We start from the raw sequence: 27,894 nt of genomic DNA, 5'->3' as shown, positions 1-27,894 counted from the left end.
ATGTAGAATATTGACTTACTGTAGATGCATTCAAATGTTTTTTGTCATTGACACTGTGTGTGTGTGTGTGTGTGTGTGTGTGTGTGTGTGTGTGTGTGTGTGTGTGTGTGTGTGTGTGTGTGTGTGTGTGAGTGTGTGTGTGTGAGTGTGTGTGTGAGTGTGTGTGTGTGTGAGTGTGTGTGTGTGTGTAAGCACGTGTGTGTGCGCGCGTGCTCGTGTGCGTGCATGTGTGTGTGTGTGTAGAATGCCATCTCTGTCTGAGCAGCTGCAGGAGGTACGGAGTCTGGCTGAAGTCTGTCTGTACTCTGGTGGCAGGGTGGTGGAGGTGCGGGTGGGGGTGATGACTATGGCTAATCTGCCTTTACCACCCTGCTCCAAATACTGCCACATCGCCGCAGAGACCATGGTAATAGAAAACAGCTTTGGCAGCAACAGGAAGGAGGTGAGAGACACAAGTGCACATACAATATCCCCACCTGCAAATACCTGTTTAATAATATATAACAAACAATACATCCAGAAAGAGACCAGGGTTGGGATCAGGATTGGGGGTTACATCTGGCTAACACTGTGACATTGGCAGCAATGCTGATCAATGTGCATTGTCTTGTTACAAAAATACATATTGTATCTGTTATGCTATAACTACCATCACTGACAACAGCATTGGTTTGTTGTGATAAGTTTATCTCTGTTACAGCTCTGCAGTAAGTCCTGAAAAAAAATCAACTCTTAATTTTCTGTTGAAGGCTTGGAAAAGGGAGACCAGTCAATTATAATGTACCTTTAATGATGATGACCTTATACAGTTAGTTTCACTAAACTAACTCCCAGCTTTGCAGTATACTAAAACGTCTGTGTCCCCGGACCACTGCAGCCATGGACCCTGATTAAAGACTGCAAATGCCAGACGTCTGATATGAGCAACTCTCTGCTGCTGACACACTGCTGACGGTGAAATCACAGAGCTTAGAAATGCAGAGAAATTCAGTGCCTCGTGACCCCAAATGTGTTGCACATTTAACCCTTATGCCTCCCTCGGCAAAAAAGGCCATTTTTCTTTTTTGTGATCATTTTGGCTGCATTACAGCTTGTTGCATAAATGATGGTAAGACTTTTATTTTTAGGCATATTTGTGAAATTCCATGTTTTTTACTCTGACATGTCTTTCCTACTCCTGTGATGCATTTTGCTCCCTTTGGTGCCCCATCGTGGCTGAAAACGTCAACGCACAAAAACACTGCTGTAAAATCATCATATATCCATATTTTTATCTGATTTTTTTTTCATAAATCTCTTAAACAACTTCAAACCTGCTCATAGCAACCAAACATTCTATCATTTCAGGATTCTAACTTTGTGAATGACACTTTATTATTTTAAATTTTAATAATATATATATATATATATATATATATGTCATGTTGATCAAGGGATTCAAGCAAGACAAATCTTAAAAAAATAGTGATGTATAGGGATTTATAGCAGTTTTTGTGCATGGACATTTTCAGCCACGAGGGGAACCAGCATTAGTAAATTTGAAGGAGGCAAGAGGGTTAAAGGAATAGTTTGACGTTCTGGGAAAGGATTTGCTTTCTTGCCAATAATTAGTTGAGAAGATAAAGGAAGGATAGACGAAAGAAAACAGGAATCATTTCATTTTACATTTACATTTGGATAATGTTCTACATTTGTCCGTCTATTCAGACCAATAGAAAAGCAACTCAATTGAAGTTAACAGCTCTACAGAGCCAAAACAACTGTGGGTTCATTTCAGATTAAATGCATTTTTCCCTTTCAGATTGATCTTCACACTATTTAACTTGTGGCTACATGTTCTGTTCTCTGTGTTTCTTCTTCAGACCCTTGCATCTCTCCAGCGCTTGTCAACAGCATTGAACATTCTGGAAAAGTATGGCTGTAATTTGACGAATCCCAACAGGCCTAAGTACTGGAGGACCGTGAAACACAACAACCCAGTGTTCAGGGCCACTGTTGATGCTATTCAGGTAACAAAAACAATATTATATAGCAGAGTATGGTCATTATTTTTTATTTTTCATTATTTTTCTCGTTCTGGATCTGAGCTCACACTGAGACGTGTTGCTACAGGCCTGTCCGCTTCAAAAACATCTTTGTGTGTCCGAAGATTTGATAACCGGAGTGATTTTGCACACCGTTGAGCCACATCCAGGCCTGGAATGTGTCTTACAGCGTTTTAAATTGGTTTCACTGGTTTCGTGTGGACGCAGATATTTCTTGAGTAAAGGCCATGTGGACAGAAATATTTTTTAAGAATAACAGGGAAAAAAAGGATGTTTTCGATCGTGTGGACTTCATGGCGGTACAAGTCTTCATGGCGTATTGATGGCATGGTAAGTCAGTCACTCATTGCCTCTAAGTCCAGAATAGTTTAGAAAGTAGTTAGAAGAGATATGAGCAGATTCAGATTCATTCTTTATTGTACTCCTTAGATGATATTTGCTTTCACAGTCTGTACACAATCAAACATTCATAAACAAGTGACACATAGGAACAAGGTATTACGACAACACAACACAACACATGTCTATCACAGTGTGCCCAGGCTGTCAAAGGCAGTAATGACTGAAGGCAGAGTAGTTGTCCGTTTTTGTAATCGAGTCTTTTACTGATTATTCCATCGATTAATCAAGTAAAAAAAAAAAGTAATTTTTTTCATTTTCTGTTATTATTCACGCATACTAACAAAAAATATACTATGTCTGGGGTAGGCCTATTTGGTGTGGTAACCTAACGGATGGGTGTGTGTCTGTTTGTGTTTACCATGCAACGGTTCAAACGATTCAAAGTGGTGCATAAAATTCTATGACACACGTATTTACCATTTAGCAGGTTAAAGAGGCAAAAAGAGTTATTTAGAAAATTAATTACAGATAGATATTATCATGTTGAGCAAGTCGCTCTCTTCCTGTTTACAGTAACAACAAACAACGAACAAAACTCACCTGACACATCTACCTTAAACAAAACTATAAAGACTGATCAGGGAGGTGACGTTCTGTTTAACATTGTAATGAAAAACTAAACATAGAGGCATTCAAAAGGACAGCTATGCATTCTCTTCCTGTTTTTAACATCTGTAGTCACTACGGCAACCACACGCGTTAAAATGAAACAGTGGCGCTCAGTAAAGTGGCGTTAACAACAGGCTGCTTTCGGCTCAGATGCTAAATCATCTGTTGTGGTAGAATAGTTCTAGTTAACAGTGGACACATTGCACCGTTTTGGCTTCTATTTAAAGTGTGAAATGATCCTATACCTTTTCCAGTAGTGGTGTGTATCTGCAAAAACGGTCCGTGTGAAACAATGACCCCTGCACCGAACAGGCCGCATAACGCACAAATCGGGTAACTCGAGTTACTCACGTAATTGTTTTTGCCCTAGGTGAAACATGGGTTGTGTGCTGTGATCTGTGCTCTGTGAGTGAGGAAAATGGTGGCGAGGGCTAGCAGATTGGGAGTGGGTTGGCCGATTACTTTGGAAGATATTTTTGCCATTTTTCAGGAGCTATTTGGGTGAGGGTGAGTATGGTGAGATAGCAGGTGGTGCAGGACCAGAGCATGTTCATTCCTCCATTTGGCACAGAGTAGTAATTGTTCAGTTGGTGTGCAGCCCTGAATATGTTACCTTGTCGTCCCCTAGACCTGCCCCGAACATGTCCCGGTCCTCTCCCAAAACTGAGCTGAAACCTGGTCCAATCTTGTCCTTACCCTGTCCCACTCTTATCCTAATCTGTCCTGATCTTGTCCCAAATGTGTCTTTATCCTGAAACGGAACTGCCACACTTTTCTCTCAATCCAGTCACTTTTACTCTCCATCCCAATGAATTATTTTTATTTCTAGGATGGCGAAGTCACGACCAGCTCTACTCTGCTTCTGATTAGCTACTGTAGTACTTGTTTCCTTCGTTGGTTGGGTTGATCAGACATAAGGAGTGAGACGTGTGAGGGTTACAGTAAGAACATCAAATTAAGCCAATCAGAGTAGGGCGGGCCATGCCTTTACCATCCTAGGAAAACAATTATACTTAAGTTCACATTTCCTCCTGTCTGTTCTTTACGCTCTCAGGGAGGACGAGCAGTACTCTGTCTCTATGGTTACTCCAATCAGCAGCCAGACGGGCTCAGCTTCCCTGATGATGTCACAGATCCTGATGTTGGCCGAGTTGCTGCAGTAACACTAGAAGTGATGAGTCTGAGGATGGAACTAGAAATGCTTATTAAGGTGTGTGTGTGTGTGTGTGTGTGTGTGTGTGTGTGTGTGTGTGTGTGTGTGTGTGTGTGTGTGTGTGTGTGTGTGTGTGTGTGTGTGTGTGTGTGTGTGTGTGTGTGTGTGTGTGTGTGTGTGTGTGTGTGTACTACAAAAACTGCACTGCATCAGCTGAACTGCATAAACGCAGCATCAGCTGTGCTATTCCACCCATGCACCGATGCACCGATCCAATCACACTGATACCTGGGCTGAGCGTATTGGCTGATACCAATCTGATGGTACTGTTGAAAGAATGAAGGGTAAACCTGTCCATGTGAGTGAAGGCATCAGGCTTGACATAAACATGTCATAATCCATGTAAAGTGCACTGCAAACACATATTTTAAAATGTAATATAAAACCCTAACCGCTGTTGCAAACATAAAAGAAGTGACTAGATCGCTGTAACTGTATTGCTGTGTATGATTTTGTTAAAAAACGATATGACTGTATTGGAATGCTGGATCAGCTGATTAGTCAATATGGGAGCCGATATCTGATCTGGGTATCGGATATCATCCGGTTAGTAATAACGAGGTCATTATTGTGGTAGGCATTGTAGGAGAATGTTTTAGAAGCTTTTATTGTGATTCTGTGGTCATAAGCTGCTTGATTCCAAAACACTGCTGTGGTATCCACATGTGTAAGCAAAGTGCATTGTACCTTTTGCTTGACATGAAATAAAAAGCTATTTTGTTTCATCCTAGGATGCTCATCCACACCCAGAGTTCTATGAGAGGATCATTCCTACATTAAGACACAAGGTATGCAAGTCCATCATCCTACAGTCATGTCTGTCATCTTTCATGTTTACTTTGGAGATCCACTGACTCTATCACTGACTAGCACAGGCAGAAAACTGCCTATGTGAAAAAACTGCTGCACTGAAACCAGGAAGGATTCTCCAGCTCATACCACAGATTTTTCTGACGTGTTGTCCCGTTCTTCAAGTCAGCTTCAACCCACTCCTCTCTCCTCTCAGGATGTGGGTCTCAACACTGACACCGTGGTCTGTCACTTCTCTTCCACTTCATGCCATTCAGACGGTCAGACCAAGTCTCTAGCCTTCCCCCTTCACCACCACTCTTCCAAGGAGAGCAGTCATGGCCAGCTCCTGTCCTCCAAACACCAAAGTCTCCGGTCCATTCAGGTCTTTTCCACATCCTCAAACAAACACCCAGGTGAGGAGAGAAAGCACTATTTTACTGTGTAGATTACTTGGTTAGCTATGTATTAGGCATGAGCACGATTAGTCGAATACCCACTCTCGTTGTTGACGTCGCTAACTGTTCGATATTCACGTTGCATAGGCTCAAATAGAGTTAGGTCCCCTATTCATGCTATGCAGGAAAAAACAGTTCCATTGTTTGAATCCATTCTCTCCACAGCGGTGAGGAGCTGCTGTTGCCTTTCCCTGCATGTTCCAAATCAGCCCTCAGTGTTGCCGCTCTGTCATGATACATTTTCTCCACCCTTGTTACCGTTGTTTGCCGTGTCGGTGGCTTGTACTCAGGTTCAATAAAAGAACCGGCTCGCTGAAGCCTTCGCCCTACACAAAAGTTAACAATGAAAGCAAAAAACAGGAGGTTAATTCGTGGCTGTAGAGTGTCCTCTCTCTCATCTTTGCACAGACGCGCTGTGAGAGATTGTGTTGCTCCTCTCCGCTCGCTCCCCGCAACGCTCCTGAAATCACTTTAAAAGCACAAAACAGAATCAATGCATATTTGGAAACACGAGCCCATCCAAGTGTTCAGCGGGAAGATGAGAGTCATAATAATCTCTCAGCTGAGGAGGATGAGGAAAAGAGAGAGAGCGTGAGGTGCTCCTGTCTGCAGGGGTCTCGATATGAGTCAACTGGACAGGAACCTGTCTTAAATTAATATTTGGACGTAAATATATAATTTTCATGACGCTCTTTAGTCAGAAAGTGACAGAATCATAACGTTGCTGTGAGCCACACAAGTAAAAAACAGAACAGACCTCACGTTTTTCTTTTTTTTCTAAGAGTACTCAAGTACTCGTTCGTCACGTATTTTGAGTATTCAAATATTGAAATTACTTAAAACGCCCATCCTTACCATGTATGTATTTTTGCTTGTTTATGTGTCAATTTCTAGACAGACACTGTTAATGATCACTAAGTTTTCACACAACACAGTTTAACCTTGCTACTTAAAGCCACAGGGCGGCTGTGGCTTGGTGGCAGAGTGGGTCGTCCTCTGTTCGAGAGATTGGTGGTTCCATCCCCATCTCCCCCCGGTCCACATGTCGAAGTGTCCTTGGGCAAGACACTGAACCCCGAATTGCTCCCCGTGCTGCGCATGGGTGTGTAAATGTGGTGTGAATGATTAGACCAGATTAGATGGTATGTAGATGTCCACTGCCATCAGTGTGAATGTCTGTGTGAATGGGTGAATGTGACAGACACTGTGAAGCGCCTTGAGTAGTCAGATGACTAGAAAGGCGCTATATAAGTACAAGTCCATTTACCATTTAAAATAAGTGGTTTTGTTTTAACACACCTAAACATCACGTCTATGCAATAAAAACATGTCTGATGTGTCATGCGTCTTACATTGTGTTTATGCACAGTGTTCTAGTAAAGTATCTTGATTTCGAGATAATATAATCTCCGAAATGCCACCGATTACGGTATGAAATAATGTGAGAGTATTTGGTAAAGTAAATAGTAACCTCTGTTTCAGAGAACTGTGCTATCTGTGGAATATTCCGTATCTCTGCCCACTGCCTCACCTGCCTCCAGGGGCTCTGCTCAGAATGTGACAGACTGTTCCACTCCTGCCCTGAGAGGGCAAACCACCGTCGAACAGCTGTGTCATCATCCTCATCATCGTCGTCATCGTCATCATCCCAAAACAGGAGCAGTCAAAGGTCAGGCTCTATGAGATGGGAATACAGTGATGCCCCTGGTCCACAGCCTCTTCTGGCTCTGATTACTTGTCAGTCAATATAAGAAATAACAGTTTGCACAAGGCTTGGGCGATATTACGAGATTATTGGTTGGCCACGATAACGATGTTCAATCATGCAGCCATATTCATTCTTCAGCAGTGCACCGCTGTGAGTCCATGGACAAGCCAACTGTCTGTGATTAGTTCAAGTATCTATAATAACTGCAGGGAGCTTTGAGCGTCTGTTATCTGTACTATAAGTCGGCTGAATAGGTGAAGTGAAGATAATGTTGTTAGCCTATCAGTTACAAACAGCCCTGGTAGTGAACGACATACTAAGGTACTGATGGATTTGTTTTTGTGTTGACCAGATAATATTTTGATCTTAAAACAGATGAGTGAAGCTGTTTCGCCCTCGTAGTTCTCCGTGAAGTTTGCTAGAAGTGATGTACATTAATGTAACTGCGGTGTGTTTTGTGTGGAGTGAGCAGAGCACCACACTGGACTTCATTAGCTAGCCGCTTTATGAGTAAAACCTAGGGTGCGTTTTACTCGCTGTAAACTATAAATTCACCAAGTCACCAAAGTTATAGGTTGTGGATAAAATGTAGTTCTGTGTTTTCCTCATTGCATAAATCAGTAAGGAGGGGGTGATATGAACTTCTATATGGTCAAAATACTACAAAATAATTACCCAGTCTGGGATCATTAAAGTAATTCTATTCTATTCTATTCTATTCTATTCTATTCTATGGTCCAACCCTAGTTCACTCCAGGATTCAACAACCTAAACTAGACCTTAAAGGCCTCCACAGATGCATATGACACTGGCTTGATGAGTCACTTTATGCCAACATAATTATGCAGTGTAATACATATAGGATTTCCAAACTATTTTAAATTGCTTTAAAGTTATGAAATCTATGGTCCATTAGTGAAAAACATGGTATGGACAACAGCAGACTAACTGCACATAACTCTTACGACAGACCTGGATGACTCTCAAATTGTGTTCATAATATAGAGAAAATTATAATTGATGAGATAATTGTTGCCTTAATCACTCAAACAAGCCATTTTTTCTTTATTGTTTATTTGGATCCCCCTTAGCTTCCCCAAAGTAGTCGCTAGTCTTTCTGGGGTTCACACAGGAAGCGACAACAACTAAAACAAACAGTAATACAATCAAACTATATCATTTAAACAACACAACTATATGAGTAAAACAAAAACAAGGTAGCTATAATCACAAAACAAAAACCTCCAGCAAAAACAAAACAAACAACAAAGAGCAAACAAAAAAACAACCAACGCAGCCTCATTAATAAACAGTGAAAAAGTGAAAACACACCACGGTAAATAAACAATAATAACTGATAGTAATCAACAAGCACAATTTCTATAGATGTAAAAGGGATTATTTAAGTTATGTTTGGGTAACGTTTTAAAAGAAAGTCTGCTTTTCGTGTGTCCGATGCTGACAGGGAGCTTATTCCAGAATACACCCTTTAAAGAACAGTTCTCATCATTAAACTTGTTCGTGGACTTGGCACCACCAGATGACCAGTACTCACTCGATGTGTGATATGTCCATGACAAAATCTGTGTAAACAAGCTCTTCACAAAGGACACATAAATGTAATTTATCCTCCACTGACAGCAATGATAATCGTTCATGCATCACACTCACATTAGCACGGAAAGGACAATGACAAACTAATCTGGCTGCTCTGTTCCGTGCAATTTGAAATTTTTTCAGATGTTTCTCAGCAGCATTGGACCAAATCACAGGACAGTTCTCCAGGTGTGATAAAACAAGTGAAAGGACAACATGACTCATTACAGAAGTTGGAACATATGCACAGCACTTCCTTGTCAATGCAATGCACCTAAGGACGAATCTGTTCATACGAGTGGTTCTTGCACTGTTCAGGCCCAATGTGTGTGAATGTATATTCAGTCTATACAAACACAGTATAACAGTCCCTTTTCCTGTTTCAGTTCTTCCACCTGGCGTTGCCTCCACTGTACCAAAGTGAACTCAGTCCAGGACGTGCTGTGTGAGGAGTGTGAGCGCCCTCGCTTGGAACTGATCAGCTCTAAAGCAGAAGAAGCTCAGCCTACCACCATCACTGGTCTGTGTGGTCTCTTTTTTTTCAAGTACAAGGAAAAAAGTATGACAGTTGTACAGTGCGTCTGCTTTAAGGTGGAAAAACACAGACAAGAACAGAAATATCCCAACATGCATCCCGCTATCCCTCCAAACAACCCACGGTCACAATAACCAACCAGGTAACCGAATAACATGTAACATTAGTAGATAGGTAAAGTAAAAAAGTTAGATAAAGAAAACGTAATTTAAAAAAAGAGAAAAACAACAAAGATAAATAAATAAATAAAAAAAGAGCAGCTGTTGTCGCTAGCACCAACGGCGCTAATGCGGGAGAGGCCTGAAATCCCCACAGAACTGAGGAGAAAGTACAGGGGATGTAAGGCTGGACGTAAACAACGGGAAAAGAAGAGGAGATATAAACCATCTCTACCTTCCATCACCATGGGGAACGTGAGGTCGCTGGCTAATAAGATGGACGAGCTGGCGGGTCTGGTGAAGACTCAGTGGATGTATCGTGTGAGCAGTGTGCTGTGTTTCACGGAGACGTGGCTCCACGAGGACATCCCGGACTCGAACGTAACTGTCGACGGCTTTCAGACTGTTCGGGCGGACAGGAGTCACCGTGAGAGTGGCAAGAGGAAAGGTGGGGGACTTGCTATTCTTATTAACAACAAGTGGTGTCATCCTGGACACATTACTGTAAAGGAGCGTGTGTGTAGCCCTGACATTGAGCTGCTTGCCGTGAGTCTTCGTCCTTACTACCTGCCGAGGGAGTTTTCACACGTGATCGTTCTGGTTGTTTACGTTCCTCCGACTGCAAACGCGCCGCGCGCGAGTGACGTCATCCACACCGTCGTCGCGGGCCTTCAGACACGGCACCCAGGCGCATTCGTTGCAATATCTGGGGACTTCAACCACATCACTCTGGCTGCAACTCTGCCCACTTTCAAGCAGTTTGTGGACTGTCCCACCAGGGAAAACAAGACACTGGACCTGCTGTATGCTAACGTTAAGGAGGCTTACAGCTCCACTGCCCTTCCTCCTCTTGGAAGATCAGACCACAACCTCATCCACCTGCAGCCCCTGTATAAGCTCCAAGTCCAGCGGCTTCCTGTGACCACCAGGACTGTGAGGAGATGGTCACAGGAGACTGACGAAGCTTTACAGGGTTGCTTTGAACTCACAGACTGGGATTTGCTCTGTAATTCACATGGGGAGGACCTTGATGATCTCACGGACTGCATAACAGGATACATCAATTTCTGTGTGGACAGCGTTGTTCCTACAGTGACTGTACGCTGTTTCCCTAATAACAAGCCGTGGGTCACCAGAGACATCAAGGTCCTGCTGAATGCGAAGAAGAGGGCCTTCAGAGAAGGGGACAGAGAGCAGATGAGGCAGGTCCAGAGGGAGCTTAAGGAGAGGATCCAACAGGGCAAACACACCTACAGGAGGAAGCTGGAGCACAAACTCCAGCAGAACAATTTAAAAGACGTGTGGAGCAGCATTAGGAGCATCACTGGCTACAAACCATCTGGTAGCCAGACAGTAGGAGGTGGTAGTGAACATGCCAATGAGCTGAATCTGTTCTTCAACAGATTTGATGAAAGGGCTCTGGACCACACCCCCCTACGGCTCCTCCACAACCATCCACCTCCAAACCTCCAACCCTGCTGGCACCTCCCCCTCAATTCCTTCCTGATTTTGCTCAACCTGTCCCCTCCCCCCCGCCATCACCTCTCTCCACCCCCACCAACACACACAGCAGACAGACCTTCACTGTCACTGCAGAGCAGGTGAGGAAGGAGCTGTGCAGACTCCGCCCAGGCAAGGCAGCAGGTCCCGACGGTGTCAGCCCGAGGGTCCTCAAAACATTCGTGATCCAGCTGTGTGGAGTCCTGCAGTACATCTATAACCTCAGCCTGAGTCTTGAGAAGGTCCCTGTGCTGTGGAAGACATCCTGCCTGGTACCAGTACCAAAGAAGGTGCGTCTCAGCACCTCCGAAGACTACAGACTGGTGGCGCTGACGTCGCACCTGATGAAGTCCCTGGAGAGGCTGGTCCTTTCACTTCTTCGGCCCCTGGTCAGCTCATCACTGGACCCTCTACAGTTTGCCTACCAGCCGAGACTAGGTGTGTAGGACGCTATCATCTTCCTGCTCAACCGTGCCTTCGCACACCTGGACAGACTGGGGACCACAGTGAGAATCTTGTTCATGGACTTCTCCAGTGCGTTTAATACAATCCAGCCTGCTCTGCTGGGACGTAAGCTGACGGCGATGCAGGTGGACCCTCCCCTGGTTTCCTGGATTACGGATTACTTGACGGGTCGACCACAGTATGTCAGACTGCAGGACGGAGTGTCTGACACTGTGGTCAGCAGCACTGGAGCTCCACAGGGTACTGTTCTTTCCCCATTTCTGTTCACCCTGTACACCTCAGACTTTCAGTTCCTCTCTGAGTCCTGCCACCAGCAGAAGTTTGCTGACGATTCTGCAATTGTTGGCTGTGTCAGTGAGGGGAAGGAGGAGGAATACAGGGGCGTTGTGGACTCCTTCGTCGACTGGTGTGCAGCTAATCACCTGATTCTAAACGCCACCAAGACTAAGGAGCTAGTGGTGGATTTCCGCAGGAGTAAATCTGCCCCCACACCCATCTCCATCAACGGTGTGACTGTGGATGTTGTCCAGGATTACAAATATCTTGGAGTATACCTGGATAACAAACTGGACTGGTCCAAGAACACTGAGGCTGTTTACAAGAAGGGCCAGAGTCGTCTCTATTTCCTGAGGAGGCTCCGGTCATTCAATGTTTGTAACACCATGCTGAGGATGTTCTATCAGTCGGTGGTAGCCAGTGCCATCTTCTTTGCTGTTGTGTGCTGGGGCAGCAGACTGAGGGCAGCAGACGCCAAGAGGATCGGTAAGATCGTCAGGAAGGCTGGCTCCGTCCTGGGGGTCAAACTGGACTCTTTGGTGGCGGTGTCTGAGAGGCGGATGCTGTCTAAACTGCACAGCATCCTGGACAACAACTCTCACCCTCTCCACCATCTGCTGACTTCCAGCAGAAGCACCTTCAGCCATAGACTTATTCTCATCCGGTGTAATACTGAACGCCGGAGGAATTCTTTTCTTCCGGTGGCCATCAAACTTTATAATTCATCTCCCCCTGGTCAGGTAAGGAACAGTGGAGCCACTGTATCCTGAAAATGTCACTTTGTCACTTTATACCATCACTGCACCACTTTATTCAGCTGTACTGTCACTTACTTCAGTAAGAAATGCTGCTATACTACACTGTCACTTTATACTTTATACCACCACTACATCACTTATTTTGTGGTACTGTAACTTACTGCTGCTACACTTTACACTGTCTCTTTATACCACCACTACTTCACTTTATTTATTTATTTAATGGTACTGTAACTATCTGCTGATACACTTACTGTGCTTTAGGACATGCTGCTACATTTCACTGTGGTTTACTGTAACTGACTTAAGTACGAAATGCTGCTACACTCCACTGTGCCATACGGTCACTTAGTTCTGTAGGAAATTATGCTACATTTTTAACATTTTTAACACTTATAACTTATCGCTCCGTCTCACTTATTTAGTTTGTACTTATTTCATTTCAATCTGCTGCTAAACTGAACAGTGCGTATTGTTGTATATTGTATATACCTACGCTTAACCACGATGTCTGTTGCACTCTGTCACACTTAGTTCATTGCTTGATTTATTTTTCGTTAGCTTTATTTTGATTTGATTTATGTTTATGCTTATTGTCACTCTGACCCTTTCCCACCTTTGTATTGAAACTGTTGCAAAATAATTTCCCTCGGGATAAATAAAGCTTCTTGAATCTTGAATCTTGAATCTACTGCTTCCTGAACTGGATCCAGATTTTAATGGCATTAACAACAACAGGATTAGGTGAGACCTTGTGGGCAGTTATGGGGAGCTGTGAGTAGGAGGAAAATGTTATCTCAGTGAGCCATGAGCCCAGAGCGGGCAGACGTCTGCGACTCCACCCGGAGCCAATATAAAAGTTTATTAATGTTGGAGGCCCATAAGTAGTTGCAAAAATTAGGGAGTGCTAGTCCCCCTTCAGGTTTAGGGAGTCAAAGAATTTGTTTTTTGATTCAGACAGGTTTATTTTACCAGATAAAGGTGTTAAGCTGTTGGTCTAGATTAGTAAAAAAACGATTTGTTAAGACAAATTGGGAGGTGTTGAAAAAGATACAGAAACTTTGATAAAATGACCATCTTAATGAGATTAACCTGGCCTGCAAGGGACAGGGGGAGGCCCGTCCATCTTAACAAGTCTGACTTGCATTTATCTAATAGCGGCTGGAAGTTCTTTTGAAAAAGGTCCCTGAAGGAGCTGGTGATAAACACGCCCAAATACTTAAACCCCTTGTAAGCTGTTTTAAAGGGGAATATGGATTGTGGGAGTGATCTCGCCAAGTTGTTGACAAAAAACAACTCACTCTTCTGTATATCCAACTTATACCCTGATAGGTGCCCAAACTGATCCAGAATCGATAAAACTGGGGGGAGGGAGGTTGTGGGGTTTGAAATAAATAAGAGAAGTTAATCGGCATATAATGAAAGTTTGTGGACCAGGCCAAAACGAACGATGCCTTCAAATTCATTCTGGTTTCTAAGCCAGATGGCTAACGGCTCGATGGCTATGTTGAACAACAAGGGTGAGAGCGGACAGCCCCGCCGGGTCCCACGTCTGTGAGGGAAATATGCTGAGCAGACACTGTTAGTGTTTACAGATGCAGAGGGGGTTACATACAGGAGCTTAACCCAAGAAATATATAAGAATCAAAGACAAATTTCTCCAATATGAAAAATAGAAAGCCCCACTCTACCTGGTCGAAGGCTTTCTCTGCATCCAGAGCCACTATGTCCTTGGAATTGTCCGACCCAGGTGAGAATGTGATGTTGAGCAGCCTTCTGGTGTTGAAGAATGGATGTCTCCCTAATATGAAGCCTGTCTGGTCCAGCGAAATTATTGATGACATCACACTTTGGAGGCGGAGGGTAAGAACCTTAGCAGGGATCTTGCAATCTACAGTGTCAGTAGGCGTGTCAATTAAAAGATAGAGCAACACAGCCTTCTTCTCCGGGGACGTGACCTTTATAAAGATATGTGTGAAGAAATCAAGTGAATGTAGAGCAGCTACAGTTTTAAGTTTGAGAAAAAATAAAGACCCTCTGGGGAGTCCCGATGGAGGTTAGCTCCAGAGACTCTGACCAGAGGACAAAATAAAAGTCTCTCCTCCTGTGATTTCTGACCAGGAACTGCCAACACTGAGCAACTGCAAGCTATTTTATTGAGTTTCCCTTTTAGTGAAATGCGCTGAATTAATCTGAGTTCCCTCTGATAAACAGTTAACTTCGTAGTGTGGGTCTCAAGCTTTTATTGTGAAAGGTAAGAAAGAAGAAGTGAAGCTATCGCCGCAGCTTTTGTCGAGGTTGAAGTAGTGAAACAGTTTTCCGTCTGCACACAGCAGACCTCTGTTGTTCTCTTACAATCCTCCGAAGTAAACCGCACAATGTGATTGGTTGATGAAAGGGAAATCATCCAACATTCAAAATAGGAACTTTCACATGGAATGAAATAACTCCACAATAATGCTGCTGCATTATGGCACATTCAGGTTATCTATGCACCCAAATAGTGCAACGCCCTCAGTTTCTGACATATCCTTGATTACAATAGTTCTTCACAAAACTGCCTGGTTCACTAGATGTAACCAAGGTTCTAATAATTCTGAACGGAACCGTACGAACTTAAGAGTACGCTCAAAACTTTCCTCTTTGATAAAGCTTAGAGCTAGGGCTTACGAGCCCCTAGCTATGTTGTTATTTTTAAGATGATTTTGTCAGGACAGATGTCTGTCCTCCGTGGAGCTGGGTCTGTCTGACGTTCCTGCCTTTTATGCGGAAGGTTTTCAACACCACCGTACTCTACGGGGGAATTGTTGGGTCTATATAAATCATAAATAAGTCATAGAGTGTGGTCTATACCTACTCTGTAAAGTGTCCTGAGATAACTATTGTTATGATTTGATACTATAAATAAAATTGAATTAAACCGGTTCAAGAACCTGATCAAGTTCAGGCTCCATGGGGCTTCATATCTTCACTCTCAAGGCTTTTACTGTGTACTTTCATTAACAGCAACTATGGGACTCGATGGGAATTTCTTTTTCTGCTCTGTTTTAACAGCCTGTATATTTTCATAAAGACGACACACATCACTATCCCTGGATACTAGGGCATTATTTAAGTACCTTATTATTTAAGTATTTTTACATTTGACCTTTAATCTCTGTGAAAGAAATTCTCTGGAGTCCTCAGTGTTTCTCAAATCATGTCTTTACTAAATACTGCATGCATAACAGGAGAGACGCTACCACAACCGCCGGGTCTCCAACCATCTCTGCCTGTCTCCAAGTCACTTCAACATTTATACAGTAACATCAAAGCTCCTTACAGACACAAGGACATCACAGTAACAAAAACACACTACCCAATGTTTATGACCCCATTGGATGTTATCAGTGTTTTACGACCCCCAAATGTCACCATTTGCAACCCATGTGACTCCTATCCATAATCCCCCCCAGCAGTCATTCACAGCTGGAATGTTATGTTAATCAACAGACAGGGATTTACATCATAGATAAATAAAGAGTTACAAAGAAGGTAGGAAAAACTCTGGTTAATTCTCACATCTCTTCAATCCTTTCATTGTCACTTGATGGTGGCCAAAAGCTTATTTACTTCTAAGGGAATCCAGAAATGCTCCATACTTTTAGCATGGTATATTCACATAAAGTAACATGAACTGACATGTTTTGATGTGTTCTTCTCAGAGTGGCAGTGTAAAAGCTGTACCATGGTGAATGCAGCCAGCAGTATTCTGTGTCAAGTATGTGAAAGACCTCGTTTGGCCACACGACCTCCAGTGACCCCATCACATCCACCCATCACCCCTCCCAGACCACCAGCACCAGTACTGGGCATGCCTGGTGACCCTGACAGCCAGGTCAGTTAACGGTTTGTGTATGATGCTTATCCAGCTTGGTTTTAGCCATACTAGCAGGATATGACACAGTGCTCCTCTGGGATTGAGTGACGTGTGACGCGTTTCACCCACTTGAAATGTGAGAATGGTTGGAATCATACCCTTTCTCCTGATTAGCCACTCAAATCTGTCATTGTGAACATGTTAGCAGGCTAATGTTGCCGTAGATGCTGATTGTTTGTTTTGACGTGTACTCAAGCAATAAACCAACGAAAACTTCCTTTGCGTTTGAAATAATAATCGTCATTTAATTTCTTAATGAAGCCACAAACACACTGGTTCACATGAAAAATTAACGGAAAAAACGCTCAAGCACAATCGAAAACTGTTTGCTCCTCCATATATCCTCCAACACCTGAGTAACCTCGAGCCTATGAATATTCTCATTTGTCCAGGTCATTGTTATCCTCAAAGCAATTTCAGTCAAAAGCAACTGGACTTGGTTGTTTGTCTAAGAAGACGTTTTAACTCTCATCCAAGAGGCTTCATCAGTTCATGTACGCATCTGACCAGACTGATAAGACCTTTTTTTTAATTTAATAACCCCTTTCCTAGAAAGAGCCTGCACATATGCCCTAGAGAAAAGGCAATTGCCATTGACGCAAACTGAAGGGACGCAATCTTTTGTGATCCCCAAAGACCTAAACGACCCCACAGTAGGGAGGCAGTTATCACAACTCTAATCCAGCCAGATCAGACAGGCTTCATAACCAGTTGAAACTCACCTGACAATATATGTAGACTTTTAACCACCACAGATCACATTAAGAATTGCCTATTTTACATTTTCTCTTAATTCGATGTCGTTTATGATCAAAACATTTATTTAAGGTCATTTTTGTTGGTAAGAAAACTATAATACTATAGTATAATGTATAATAATTATTATTAAAAGGTCCAAATAATGTTCTACAACAGAAACAGTCAAAGTTAAATCAAAAATCACTTTATGGTTTCAAGCACAACAAAATAAAGGAAGAATTTCAGTTTGTTTAATTCTGTTTTAGTTGTTTTTTGTAGGAGTGAATCATCTTCTCAAACTAAATAATATAGGATCTCTGATAAGTTTCAGTTTTGTTTTCCCCGTTAGGAGTGGAGCCTTTTCCCAAACAGATTAACAAACGATCTTTGAACAATTGAATCTCCAACGCTGTCAGAGTTTTCTGAGTTTTCTGAGAATTGGAAACACGTGACCATGTAGAGACAGAATTTACATGCTGTCGTGTAAATAAGATCAATAACATAAGGCTGTTTAGTTGTTTACTGAAAGGACAAAGTATAGAGCTGTTCTATAGGAAAGGGATCCTTAAATGTATTCTGTTGGGATCTGACGCTATTCAGAAAATACAATTACATAAAATTTACTTGCCGTTCAAGGGGGGCGGGGGGGCGCCGGTAATGTAATGGTAGGGGAAACGCTGGAATAACTTCTTTAATGTCACAGCACAGTATATCCTAACTAGCTTTTCTCCATGTGTTGGACATATATTAGAAATAATACACTAATAAAATCTGCTTATTTAAGGAAGCTGAAACATAATATCATAATGGAATCAGAAAGCTTTCTTTCCGAGAACAGGACTTTTTAAATCAATTTCTAACCTAGCCCTCAGAGTGAATGCGACACAGACTGATACTGTTCTCTGCAGCAACAGCCCAGAAAATGAATGTTCTCTTCACCCGATCTGTTTTCAAGGCTGCTACAGGATAAACACATCGATCCCTGAATAAAGCTTTCTGCTGACCAGCGTCTCCAAAGGTTCATTGAAGGACAAAGGTCTCTACACCGCCTTGGTGGTTTTTTTTCAAGTATCTGCTCATTTTAGATTACTTAAAGGTTGAATATGGGGAATGAGCAGCACACCGCCATCTAGTTTCCCAAGATCGTAGTCGCAACAACAAAAAATAATTCCAGCAGTCGGGTTGCCAAATTGGTCAGACCCTGCCCAGTAGCTACAGGAGACCGGAGTCTGTTTGAGCCTGTTTGAACCCATCCCCTCCAGCAAATCACACCATAAAAACAAGGATTAGAAGAGTTTGACTGACAGTTACTGTTAGCTGTTAGCGTTAGCCGTTCCAGCTAAGTAAAGATGAAAGTGATGTTAGCGATCAAGGAGAACAGTAGACATCTGGGCGTGCGTTTGAATGGCGTTTCTCTCCTTTCTCTCAGTCCATGGAGTGAATGCTCGGCCTATATTGACTCTGGTTTTTGCCCGTCTCCGCTCACTCAGTTGCTGGGACAAATAACGCCCCCTTCACTGAGGCTCCGAAGCAGCTGCAGGATCGGCAAACTCCATTTCACCAAGTGCCAGCCTACAGTAGCTGCACCTAACAACAGACAACCCTGGCAACCAGCAACGCCCAACGCTATTGGATGCTACCATGGCAACACAATAGGACAGAAACTCATTGTCAAACCCGTCAAAATAAAATTTTTAAATATTAATTCTGACTAAATTTATATTTAATACTTTCATTCTGTACCCCTCAAAACACCCAAGGGTGTATTTTTTTTTTTTTTAAATATAGCTTTAAAAAAAGATTCTACATATTCTGATCGTCTGCTGCCAAATCCTGGCGTAGACTTCTCCACTGCTCAAAGGAATCCCTGATATTGACCTCTCTTTGGTTCCTGTGGAGGTCACATTTCCTCTTCTGCGTTTTCCTCAGTCGACTTACATCTTCTCTAACCTTCTCCGTTGAGGCGAGCAGAGGCCGCTTGCTGGTATCGGTCTTTTCCTTCTCCATGGTAACAGAAGCTCCGGTAACTGAGCTGCTAAGCTAATCACTAGCTGCCTAGTAACTAGAGTTTACAGAGAGGGAGGGGGAGTGGGAGGGGACGAGGCGGGATGATGAGGAGCAGGGGAGACGGGGGATTGGATAGAGGGCATGAGCCAATGGGAGCATCCCGAACCGGGTGACTCGCTTTCGTCAATTTATATCCAGGCCTACCACTAATAGACTGAATGGATTTTTTTTTTTTTTTGCTGTTAATATTGTGTAGATCAGACTACAGGACCATAATCGCCGTATAAACAATGTTAATAATAATTACCACTATTCCAAATGAGAGACCATAGCTTTAAGCCACATCACCATGTAGAAAGTTCCTGTTGGTAGAATACCACTATAGGTCTAACATGACTATGCTGTGACAGTAAAGCCGTTTGAAGTGTTTAAAAGAGAGTGTGGGGTTTGGAGGTTTCTTTTGGCTTTGGCACATACTGGATTTATCTCCAGGATATTTCCTAGGAAATGATCAACATGTTTTGGGGCCTAAAATAATGTGTTTCCATCTGTGTCTCTCAGCCAACTCAACCCATCTTAAAGTCTAAATTCAATAATAGTTTGGGATTAGGTGTTCTCATTTTTTATTACATTGAATTATCTCATAAATGAAAATAAAAAACATGATAAATAGGTATGGAAGAAGATCTGCGTCATCGGGTTTTGAAATTAAAAAGCTAGGTAAGCCCGACCCCCCCGCCTCACAGCCATGCAGGACAGCCAATCATAAGGTGTGTGTGCCGTGACATCTGCCTCGAGCAGAAGACTGTCGGTGTTCCTACTCATCAGTGGGACGGGAGAAGCGAGCCGCTTCGGGGGGAGGAGGAAAACACACCGCCACCTTCAACTGCAGTCGCAGACCCCTAAGTGACTAAGTGCTCCTGACAGGAGCAGGTCTGCTTCTCCGGTCCGTGCTTATGAGTAGAGCGCCAAAGCCGACAGCAGCCACAGACGCTCGCACATCCTTGTGTTGGACCCCTACTGTGGTTTCCCTGTTGTTTCTCTGACAGCAGAAGCTGTGCTCAGCCTCTCTCGTCACATTCACAAACATCTTACCGATGATTTTCAAGCCACATCTCACATCTACTGTGGCGGATATTTAAGAGAAAATAAAGAGTAAAACATTCAGATACATCATTCACATGCATAAATATTCAGTGCTAGAAATTCAATGGCTTTTTAATTTCAAAATCACACACAGATTTACTCCCATTTTTCTTACATTTTTCATAATATAACTTTGACTTTGACTGGCAAAGCAGCATATACTTCCTAGCTTCCAAGCTGAGAAGGCTTGAATAATTCAAACCTTCGGAATGTGGCAGTGTGCAGTCAACACAAAAACATTTGCAGATAAAGTTTTGACTTTTGTATAGTTAGTGACTGTCTGTATCTGTGTCTCTCTGTGTCTCTCTCCCCAGTGGGTGTGTCAGTTCTGTACGTACCTGAACTACTCGCCTGCTACAGTGTGTGAGATGTGTGACCTGGCTCGTCCCGCACCCCTCCCTGTGAAGCTCCGCCCTCCCTCTCCTGTCAGACGGGTCCCCGCCCTGCCAATCAAACCCAAAGAGCCTGCCCCTGAAGACCTGGATTCCTTAAGGCAGAGGCTGATGAAGGAGGAGGGCCTGAAGCTTATTCAACTGATTAGAGCAAGTCACCTCCATCACCTGCCATTGTCCTTGGTTCTCGCCTACATTTAGTGTCTGTATTCTACCGTATCTTTTCTTTGGTGTGCCAGGATGGGGAGAAGAAAGGAGTGAGTCCAGAGGAGGTGTACACAAGCATGAGGGTAGCAGGGGACACCAGCATCCTGCCATGCAAGTGGTTAAAGACAGAGCTTCCTCTGCTGTTAGACCAGATCAAGATGTTGGTGGCAGCATCTTCCCTTCAGTCTGTTTCTGTAACAGAGCGCACGGTTAGTATGCTTCTGTCAGTACTATTTTGGTCTGTTACATCCTGACAAATCACATCTTACGCCGTAAACACACCACGCAGTGACAAATTGCAGCTCGCCACAATAATTACATATTTCTGCGGCCGAGAAGTGTGTTCATGTGTTTCGAGCGGGAAGACATTCTTTGTAAACATAGGTCAACATGTATCAGGTGTCACAGGACTCTGTTATTGATTGGCTGCGGGCATTATCTCGCATTTGCTGCTGAAAGTTAAAACTAGTATCCCCAACTTTTAGTTTGGCCGTACTTCAGCACAGAGGCTGTTTGGTGTGTTTACGGCAGGAAGAAGAGCTGTTTCTAAAATCTGTCCTGAGTGTTCTGATCACATTTGGAGGTAGTCTGAGCCGTAGGTGGCCACATTTATTTAGTACTGTGTACACTAATACATCCTGGGCTACATTGAAGGAAACGCCAACTCAGCTGTAAGCAAACTACATACTCATTCACTGCCTTTGTCCAACACGTCTAAACTACAGGTAGCACTGTGTATTTTGGCCATTATAATCTTTTCAAACATAACTATTTTGAAATTAAGGATTGAAAGTCAATCCTGTGATTTGGATATTAATATCAGACTTTCAGCAATGTGTCAGTGTATGTTTCCCTGCTCGTATCTACGGCTCTTAAACCTTTTATATATGAAGCAGCAAAATCATTAAATGTTGGGTCTTCATTAACTTAACACAAGGGTATAATACAGCAGAGAGCTGAACACTGACACTTTTGAAATGTCTCTCCACAAGTAGACATCTGTATTTTTAGGTTCATGAAATACACTTGAAATTCAGAAACGTATTACACACATAACAAACTTTAGGCAGTGCTTTTTCAATAGTCGTTTCATGTTTGTGTAATAATGATTTACGTTAGAGTAACAACTGAAATTCAAACGCAACACAATAACAAAAGCGAGTTTTCATTCATACGTATGCTGCTGCAGGTGTGAACAGACATACTGAGAGCTGTTCAGTTGTGATCTGATTACTCAGCACAGATGTTGATACCAGCTGCGAACCCAGCCTTTATGTTCCTCTGACTGTCAGCAGTGGGTTTTTTTGTTAGTGATCGACATTCATCTAACACAGAGCAGGTCATGTGAAGCTCCTGCTGAGGATGCTGGGAAAGAGGTGGACCCCGCAGAAACAGAAAGTGTGGTCCGGTTGTCCAGAGTAGAGGCCAAGCAGGCCTGGCTGACAGCAGGGGGGGACACTGAGAGAGCTGCCAGGCAAGCTCTGAGAGACCGGCTCGCCAAGGTAAGAAATACTGTATGTCTCCATAATGTTTAGAGATGCACAATAACATTCCTCCTTTTGTCTAGAGATGTTATTATTTTTTTCCTTCACCCCACCCTCTCAGGTAAAGGAGCTGTGTGTGCTGGGCTTCAGCGATGAGGCTCGCTGTCATGAGGTTTTGAGGCAGAGTGGTGGTGAGGTGAGAGGGGCCCTGGCCCTGCTGCAGCGACCCCTTCTGGAGCCCTTCCACAAGCACATTTGGAGTGACAAGCCCGAGCCTCCTGTGGATATCCATTACCCTGACAAACAGGTAAGACGAGGCTGCTGCTTTGCCTGTTTTACCAACACACACACAGACAGACAGACAACAGTGCTAACCACCACACCACCATACCCCCTTGCTAAGCTAGCAATGGTTGATAATATTTTATTTATTAATACATGTCAGCTACATTTACATGATATTGCATAGTGATGCAACATTCTTATTTGTATATTTCTGTCCTTTGTCTTCAGTTTCACACTTCCCTGATTCAACTTCCAAAAATGTGTTTTTCTGTCTGTATAGCTGAGTTTATGTCAATGGGGGCAACACATAGTGAGGACAGAACAAGGGTTGTGTGGAGGTGTGTGTCTTTATTTGGGCTTTAAATAAACCTGTTTTATAGGCACACAAGTCCCAATTCACATGAATTATTGGGTTTGCATATAGGAAAAATATTGTCCAGTGCGGTACTTAATAATGTCACAGGGTGTCACTGTAGAGCTATGCTTCTATGAAAGTAGATCAAACTATAAAACAAGGAATCTGAGTGAGTGAGTGAGTGAGTGAGTGAGTGAGTGAGTGAGTGAGTGAGTGAGTGAGTGAGTGAGTGAGTGAGTGAGTGAGTGAGTGAGTGAGTGAGTGAGTGTGTCTGTCTGTCTGTCTGTCTGTCTGTCTGTCTGTAATTTACATGTCTCGAGAACCGTCCACCCTATCTGTTTCATACTTGGCAGTTTTATTGTTGGGGACCCAGAGGAATGCAGTGTCACATTTAGTGCAATATAAGCAGATAGTTCAAAAACAGCAGGTTATACAATTAGTCCTGTAACTTTTAAACCTTAAATCACCAGAACAAAATTTTGTTGTGTCTAAATCTGTTTTCCCCTGCTAAACTTACAACATTTGTTCCATCATCACCAGATTTGGTACAGAACATGTCTGGACAAAGAGCTTGATTTTTCTGATTGTTGATGTTGCATACAGTTTTGCTATATCTGGCCCTCAAAGCAACTTCATGATAATATGTAAATGTTGTGTTCTCATATTAAATGTTCTGCAGCCCCACTTGGCCATAAATCCATGAATGCAGCTTTAAATAGTACACTTGAAGAGCATCACAATAAGCTGGAGTAGCTGGTAGGACATATGGAGTCTGACCTTGTTGTGTTCTTCTATATAATTCCTTTTTTTCTCTTCCAGCGCATATGTCGGAGGTTACTTGCAGTGTACGATCTTCCCAGCTGGGGTCGCTGTGAGCTGGCACTTTCCTTGCTTCTGGAGCACAGCGCCACCTACTCACTGGAAGATGTAGTGCAGGCTGTGCGAGAGTCCCACGACAGAGAGTTTATCAAGAGAGTGCTGGCTAAAGAGTGTCCCATTTGCCTCTCTGTATTCCCCCACAGCAAGGTACTGAGACGCTGAATGTTTATGTTTTGCAGCGTTGAAGTGCACCTAAAGTCATGTCCTACTTTCTGCTCCTCTCTTCTCTCGCAGATGCAGTCCCTGACGTCGTGTCAGTGTTCGGTGTGTTGTGGTTGTTTCCAGCAGCACTTCACCATTGCTGTAAGGGACAAGCACATAAGAGACATGGTGTGTCCAGTCTGCTGGGAGCCTGACATCAATGACCCTGAACATCTCAACAGCTACTTCTCCACCCTGGACATCCAGGTAGGACGTGGTGAAAAGTGCCAGTACTTCGTTACAGGACTTAAAGGCTCAGTAAGCAGCTTATTTTTGTCAGTATTAGGCAAAAACATCCATAACAACCTTTGGGGCACTGGCGATTGCTCCAAGACTGCAAGGGAATCTCAGCTTCCCCTGAAATGTCACCAAAAAAAAAAGTATTGTCCCAGTGTCCCAGACTGAGATAACCCTGATGACATCACTATGACATAATCAGGGTCCTTTTCTCAGACTTGACAAAGTTCCTCCAGAGACACAGAAGACATTATACAGCTGTCTTCACAGACTGAGCAGTGCTAACCTTGCTGAGTAAACAGATCTGCTTTTGTCTTATCCTGTCTCAGCTCATCTATTACAAATAACATTTACTGTAAATGTCTATGCTGACTGGGTTCTGACTACCTTTCTTGATTTCTCTGTTGTATTATTGTATCATGTGCGTCAGCTGCGAGAGTGTCTGGAGCCAGAAGTCTATGAGCTGTTCCATAAGAAGCTGACAGAGCAGGCTCTGATCAAGGACCCCAAGTTCCTCTGGTGCTGTCATGTGAGTACAAAAATAATAGTAAACAAATTATTACATTTCTATTTTCATGGCAGCACAGTGACCAACACAGGCAGCGCTCAAACAGTTTGATATACCTACCAGTGCAGTGCCTCCTCAAAGCTTCCTGTTCAGGGCAGGCCCGTTGCTCGGCCTCCAGTGTTGCTGCTTGCAGCTTTCTGGAGAAATGCTAATCCAAACAACTACAAACAACTTCACACTGGACACTGTGCTTCCACACTGGCCATAGTTGTCATTTGCCAACAGCTAGCTGTTTGGGACCAGGCTATATCAATGAACAAAAAGGTTCGTTCTGAAAGTGACATTACTGATGCTTGAAATGTTTGAGTTTGCTACAATGAAACATCATCAAGGGCGGCTGTGGATCAGTGTGAGAGTGGGTCGTCCTCCTTTCGAGAGATCAGCGGCTCGATCCCCCGGTCCACATGTCTTTGGGCAAGACACTGAACCCTGAATTGCTCCGCGTGCTGCACATGGGTGTGTAAATGTGGTGTGAATGATTAGATTAGATGGTATGTTGATGTCCACTGCCATCAGTGTGCATGTCTGTGTGAATGGGTGAATGTGACAAGTAGTGTGAAAGTGCCTTGAGTAGTCAGAAGACTAGAAAGGCGCTATAGAAGTACAAGTCCATTTACCATTTACCTTCATTTGTTCTTGAATGTACTGTTGTGGAAATTCCAATTGCCTTAAGAAATTAGCAAATAAATCAATTTGTATACAACAGAGTCAACAGCTCAACTCCTCAGCACCCGCCAAGTATAAAGTCGATCAGATGACCTGTTGGACAGACAGAGACTCCTTCCATTTTAGTGACATTATTCTTTTTAATGTAACATCTCCAACCAGTAGATGCATTTTATTCTCGAAAGTCATAACTATAAACACTGCTGTACAATATTGTAAGGATAGGATGTGACAACTTTTAATAGAACCCAGGTACATTCAATGACACTGGACATGTTTACATGTGTACAATCAGTTTAGTAAAGGGGTTTTATTTATATCATAATGATTAGCTTTAATGATTAAGTGTTTAACCAATATAGAATCTATTCTATTGTCTTTAAATCCCTACAAACAAATACAGGGAACAATTATCCAGGCCCCAGAGAATGTTAACATTACTTAAAATAAAGTTATCAATCTCATTTCATATGTTTAAGTTTCCTTTCTGGATAATTAAATGTAGCTAAGGCGCCTTTGGCCAGTGCAGCGGACATCTCTAAAGCAGCGAGTGCCGCTGAGACCGCACACGCGACAGGGGCACTGAGCGACGCCAAAGCAGCGGGTGGGGAAGGGAGTGCTTGAAAGTTTTGGGCCTGTTTTGGGGGACTGAGGGCTTTCAAGCAAAGAACTGGGAGGGAGTAAAGGAAAAAGTATGCGCTCGGTTTTCTAAGTGGAAATGGTTGCTGCCGCAGCTGTCCTATGAGGGAAGAGTTCTGGTTACCAATAACTTGGTTGCCTGGACTCTTTGGTGTGGACTTTTTGCATTGACGCCACCTCAAGGCCTGATGAAGGTGGCCATTTGATGAGAACAACTTTTGTGGATAACAAAAGAGCCCACTGCAACATCTCCTCTCTCATGCTGGTCACCGGAGTGTTGGGAGAGGTTCGTTCCGACCTGCCACGGTCCCTGAGGGCTTTTGTTGAGGATGGCACCCTGTGTGACCAGTGGACACCAACACCAGTGCCCCCTCTTTGGCCATCTTACCAGCTGTGGGGGACTGGCAGGAACGAAGAGGCCAGCTGCTTTCTTTTAAAAATCCTCGCCTCAACAAGTTCCTTGATGCAGGGAAGACAGAAATCTATCAACTCCTTGTGAAGCTGCTGAACTTTGTCTCCTTGGAAGGAGTAAAGGAGTTGACATGGACTGAGTTCTTTGGTCCAGACTCTTCCCCAAAAGGGATATTGTGGATATTTTCTGGTCGGGTCGGCATTGGGTCCGGGCAGCAGTCCTTTACTTGCCTGTAGCTGAGGGTGGACAGGCACTTGTAAATATCCAGGCGAAGATTGCTGCTTTTAGACTGCAGAAAGCAAAAAAATAACTTCTTTATGCCTGTGGCCCAGGCTGAATGGATACAGCCAAGATTCTGCTAAGGCGAGCTGGCAGGTTGGGCTACGACAAACAGCTGTTTCTTCTGCAGCTCAGCAAGGTGGACCTGACCGCTCTGACACCTTTTTACTCCTCAGTCTTGCAGGCTTGGCAGGTGGTAAAGACTGCAAGTTCCTTGGATGGAGTTCCAGAAATGTGGGTTTTTGAGGAACCGCTGTTTTACAACCACCGCCTAAGATCACAAATGCTGGACTCTGCCAGCCTGCAGAACAGTCTGAGGGAGGCTGGTCTTACAAAGGTGGGCTATTTGATGCGAACATCAAAGCTGAGTCACTGGAACATTTGTTTCTTGAATGTCCACGTCTCTCAGCCTTGTTTCAGCTTTTGAATAGTTGGTTTGAGGGTTTGGGGTAAGTTTTCTTTTGGTTTATTTATTTAAAGTCCTAAGTACACTGTTCAGAAAAAGGCTGTGCACCTCCTGTTAAACTTTTTGTCCGGTGCTGCAATTTGGCCATCTGGCTGTGTGGAGCAGGTGCCTGTTCTGGCAGGATTGGTGAAAGCCAGACTGAGGGTGGAACACACCTGTTATACAATGATGGACGATGTGCAGGCCTTCAGCCATATATGGGATGTTGGGGAGGTGCTGTGCTCTGTGAGGAGGGATGGGGAGCTGATCATCTGTTTAGTGATGGTTTACTGACTGTGATGGTTGTATTTGTTTAGTTTGAGGTGAAAATCATCTGGTGTATCCCTAAAATACTGCAATAAAGGGATTTTGAAAACCAAAAACCTCTCCTCTCCTCTCCTCAGTGTTCATATGGGTTCATCTACGATGGAGATCAGCTCAAAGTCACCTGTTTTCAGTGCCGCAACAGTTTCTGTGCTCAGTGTAAGAAGCCTGTAAGTATTACGTGTCCCTCTCTGTTGTT

The 27,894-nt window shown here is 43.4% G+C and overlaps 1 protein-coding gene across 1 annotated transcript in view; it reads left to right on the top strand.

Moving 5' to 3' along the window:
- Positions 1-244: 244 nt before the first annotated feature.
- rnf31 (ring finger protein 31) overlaps positions 245-27,894 on the top strand; it is a gene marked incomplete at its 5' end in the record, with an annotated part of 42,941 nt that continues 15,291 nt past the window's right edge. Inside the window, 16 exons of the mRNA XM_083928020.1 lie at positions 245-442; positions 1,863-2,009; positions 4,111-4,266; positions 5,001-5,057; positions 5,276-5,474; positions 6,999-7,185; positions 9,207-9,340; positions 16,217-16,389; positions 20,637-20,864; positions 20,954-21,115; positions 22,256-22,423; positions 22,527-22,712; positions 23,865-24,071; positions 24,159-24,332; positions 24,793-24,891; positions 27,776-27,865. Of these exons, the coding sequence (XP_083784146.1) occupies positions 245-442; positions 1,863-2,009; positions 4,111-4,266; positions 5,001-5,057; positions 5,276-5,474; positions 6,999-7,185; positions 9,207-9,340; positions 16,217-16,389; positions 20,637-20,864; positions 20,954-21,115; positions 22,256-22,423; positions 22,527-22,712; positions 23,865-24,071; positions 24,159-24,332; positions 24,793-24,891; positions 27,776-27,865 (2,565 nt within the window). The remainder of the gene's footprint in view (positions 443-1,862; positions 2,010-4,110; positions 4,267-5,000; positions 5,058-5,275; positions 5,475-6,998; positions 7,186-9,206; positions 9,341-16,216; positions 16,390-20,636; positions 20,865-20,953; positions 21,116-22,255; positions 22,424-22,526; positions 22,713-23,864; positions 24,072-24,158; positions 24,333-24,792; positions 24,892-27,775; positions 27,866-27,894) is intronic.

This window comes from Echiichthys vipera (assembly GCF_963691815.1).
Source record: "Echiichthys vipera genome assembly, chromosome: 15".
NCBI classification, from domain to species: domain Eukaryota; kingdom Metazoa; phylum Chordata; class Actinopteri; order Perciformes; family Trachinidae; genus Echiichthys; species Echiichthys vipera.
The sequence above is the reverse complement of the archived record's forward strand: the minus strand, read 5'-3'. Positions and strand labels throughout refer to the sequence as shown.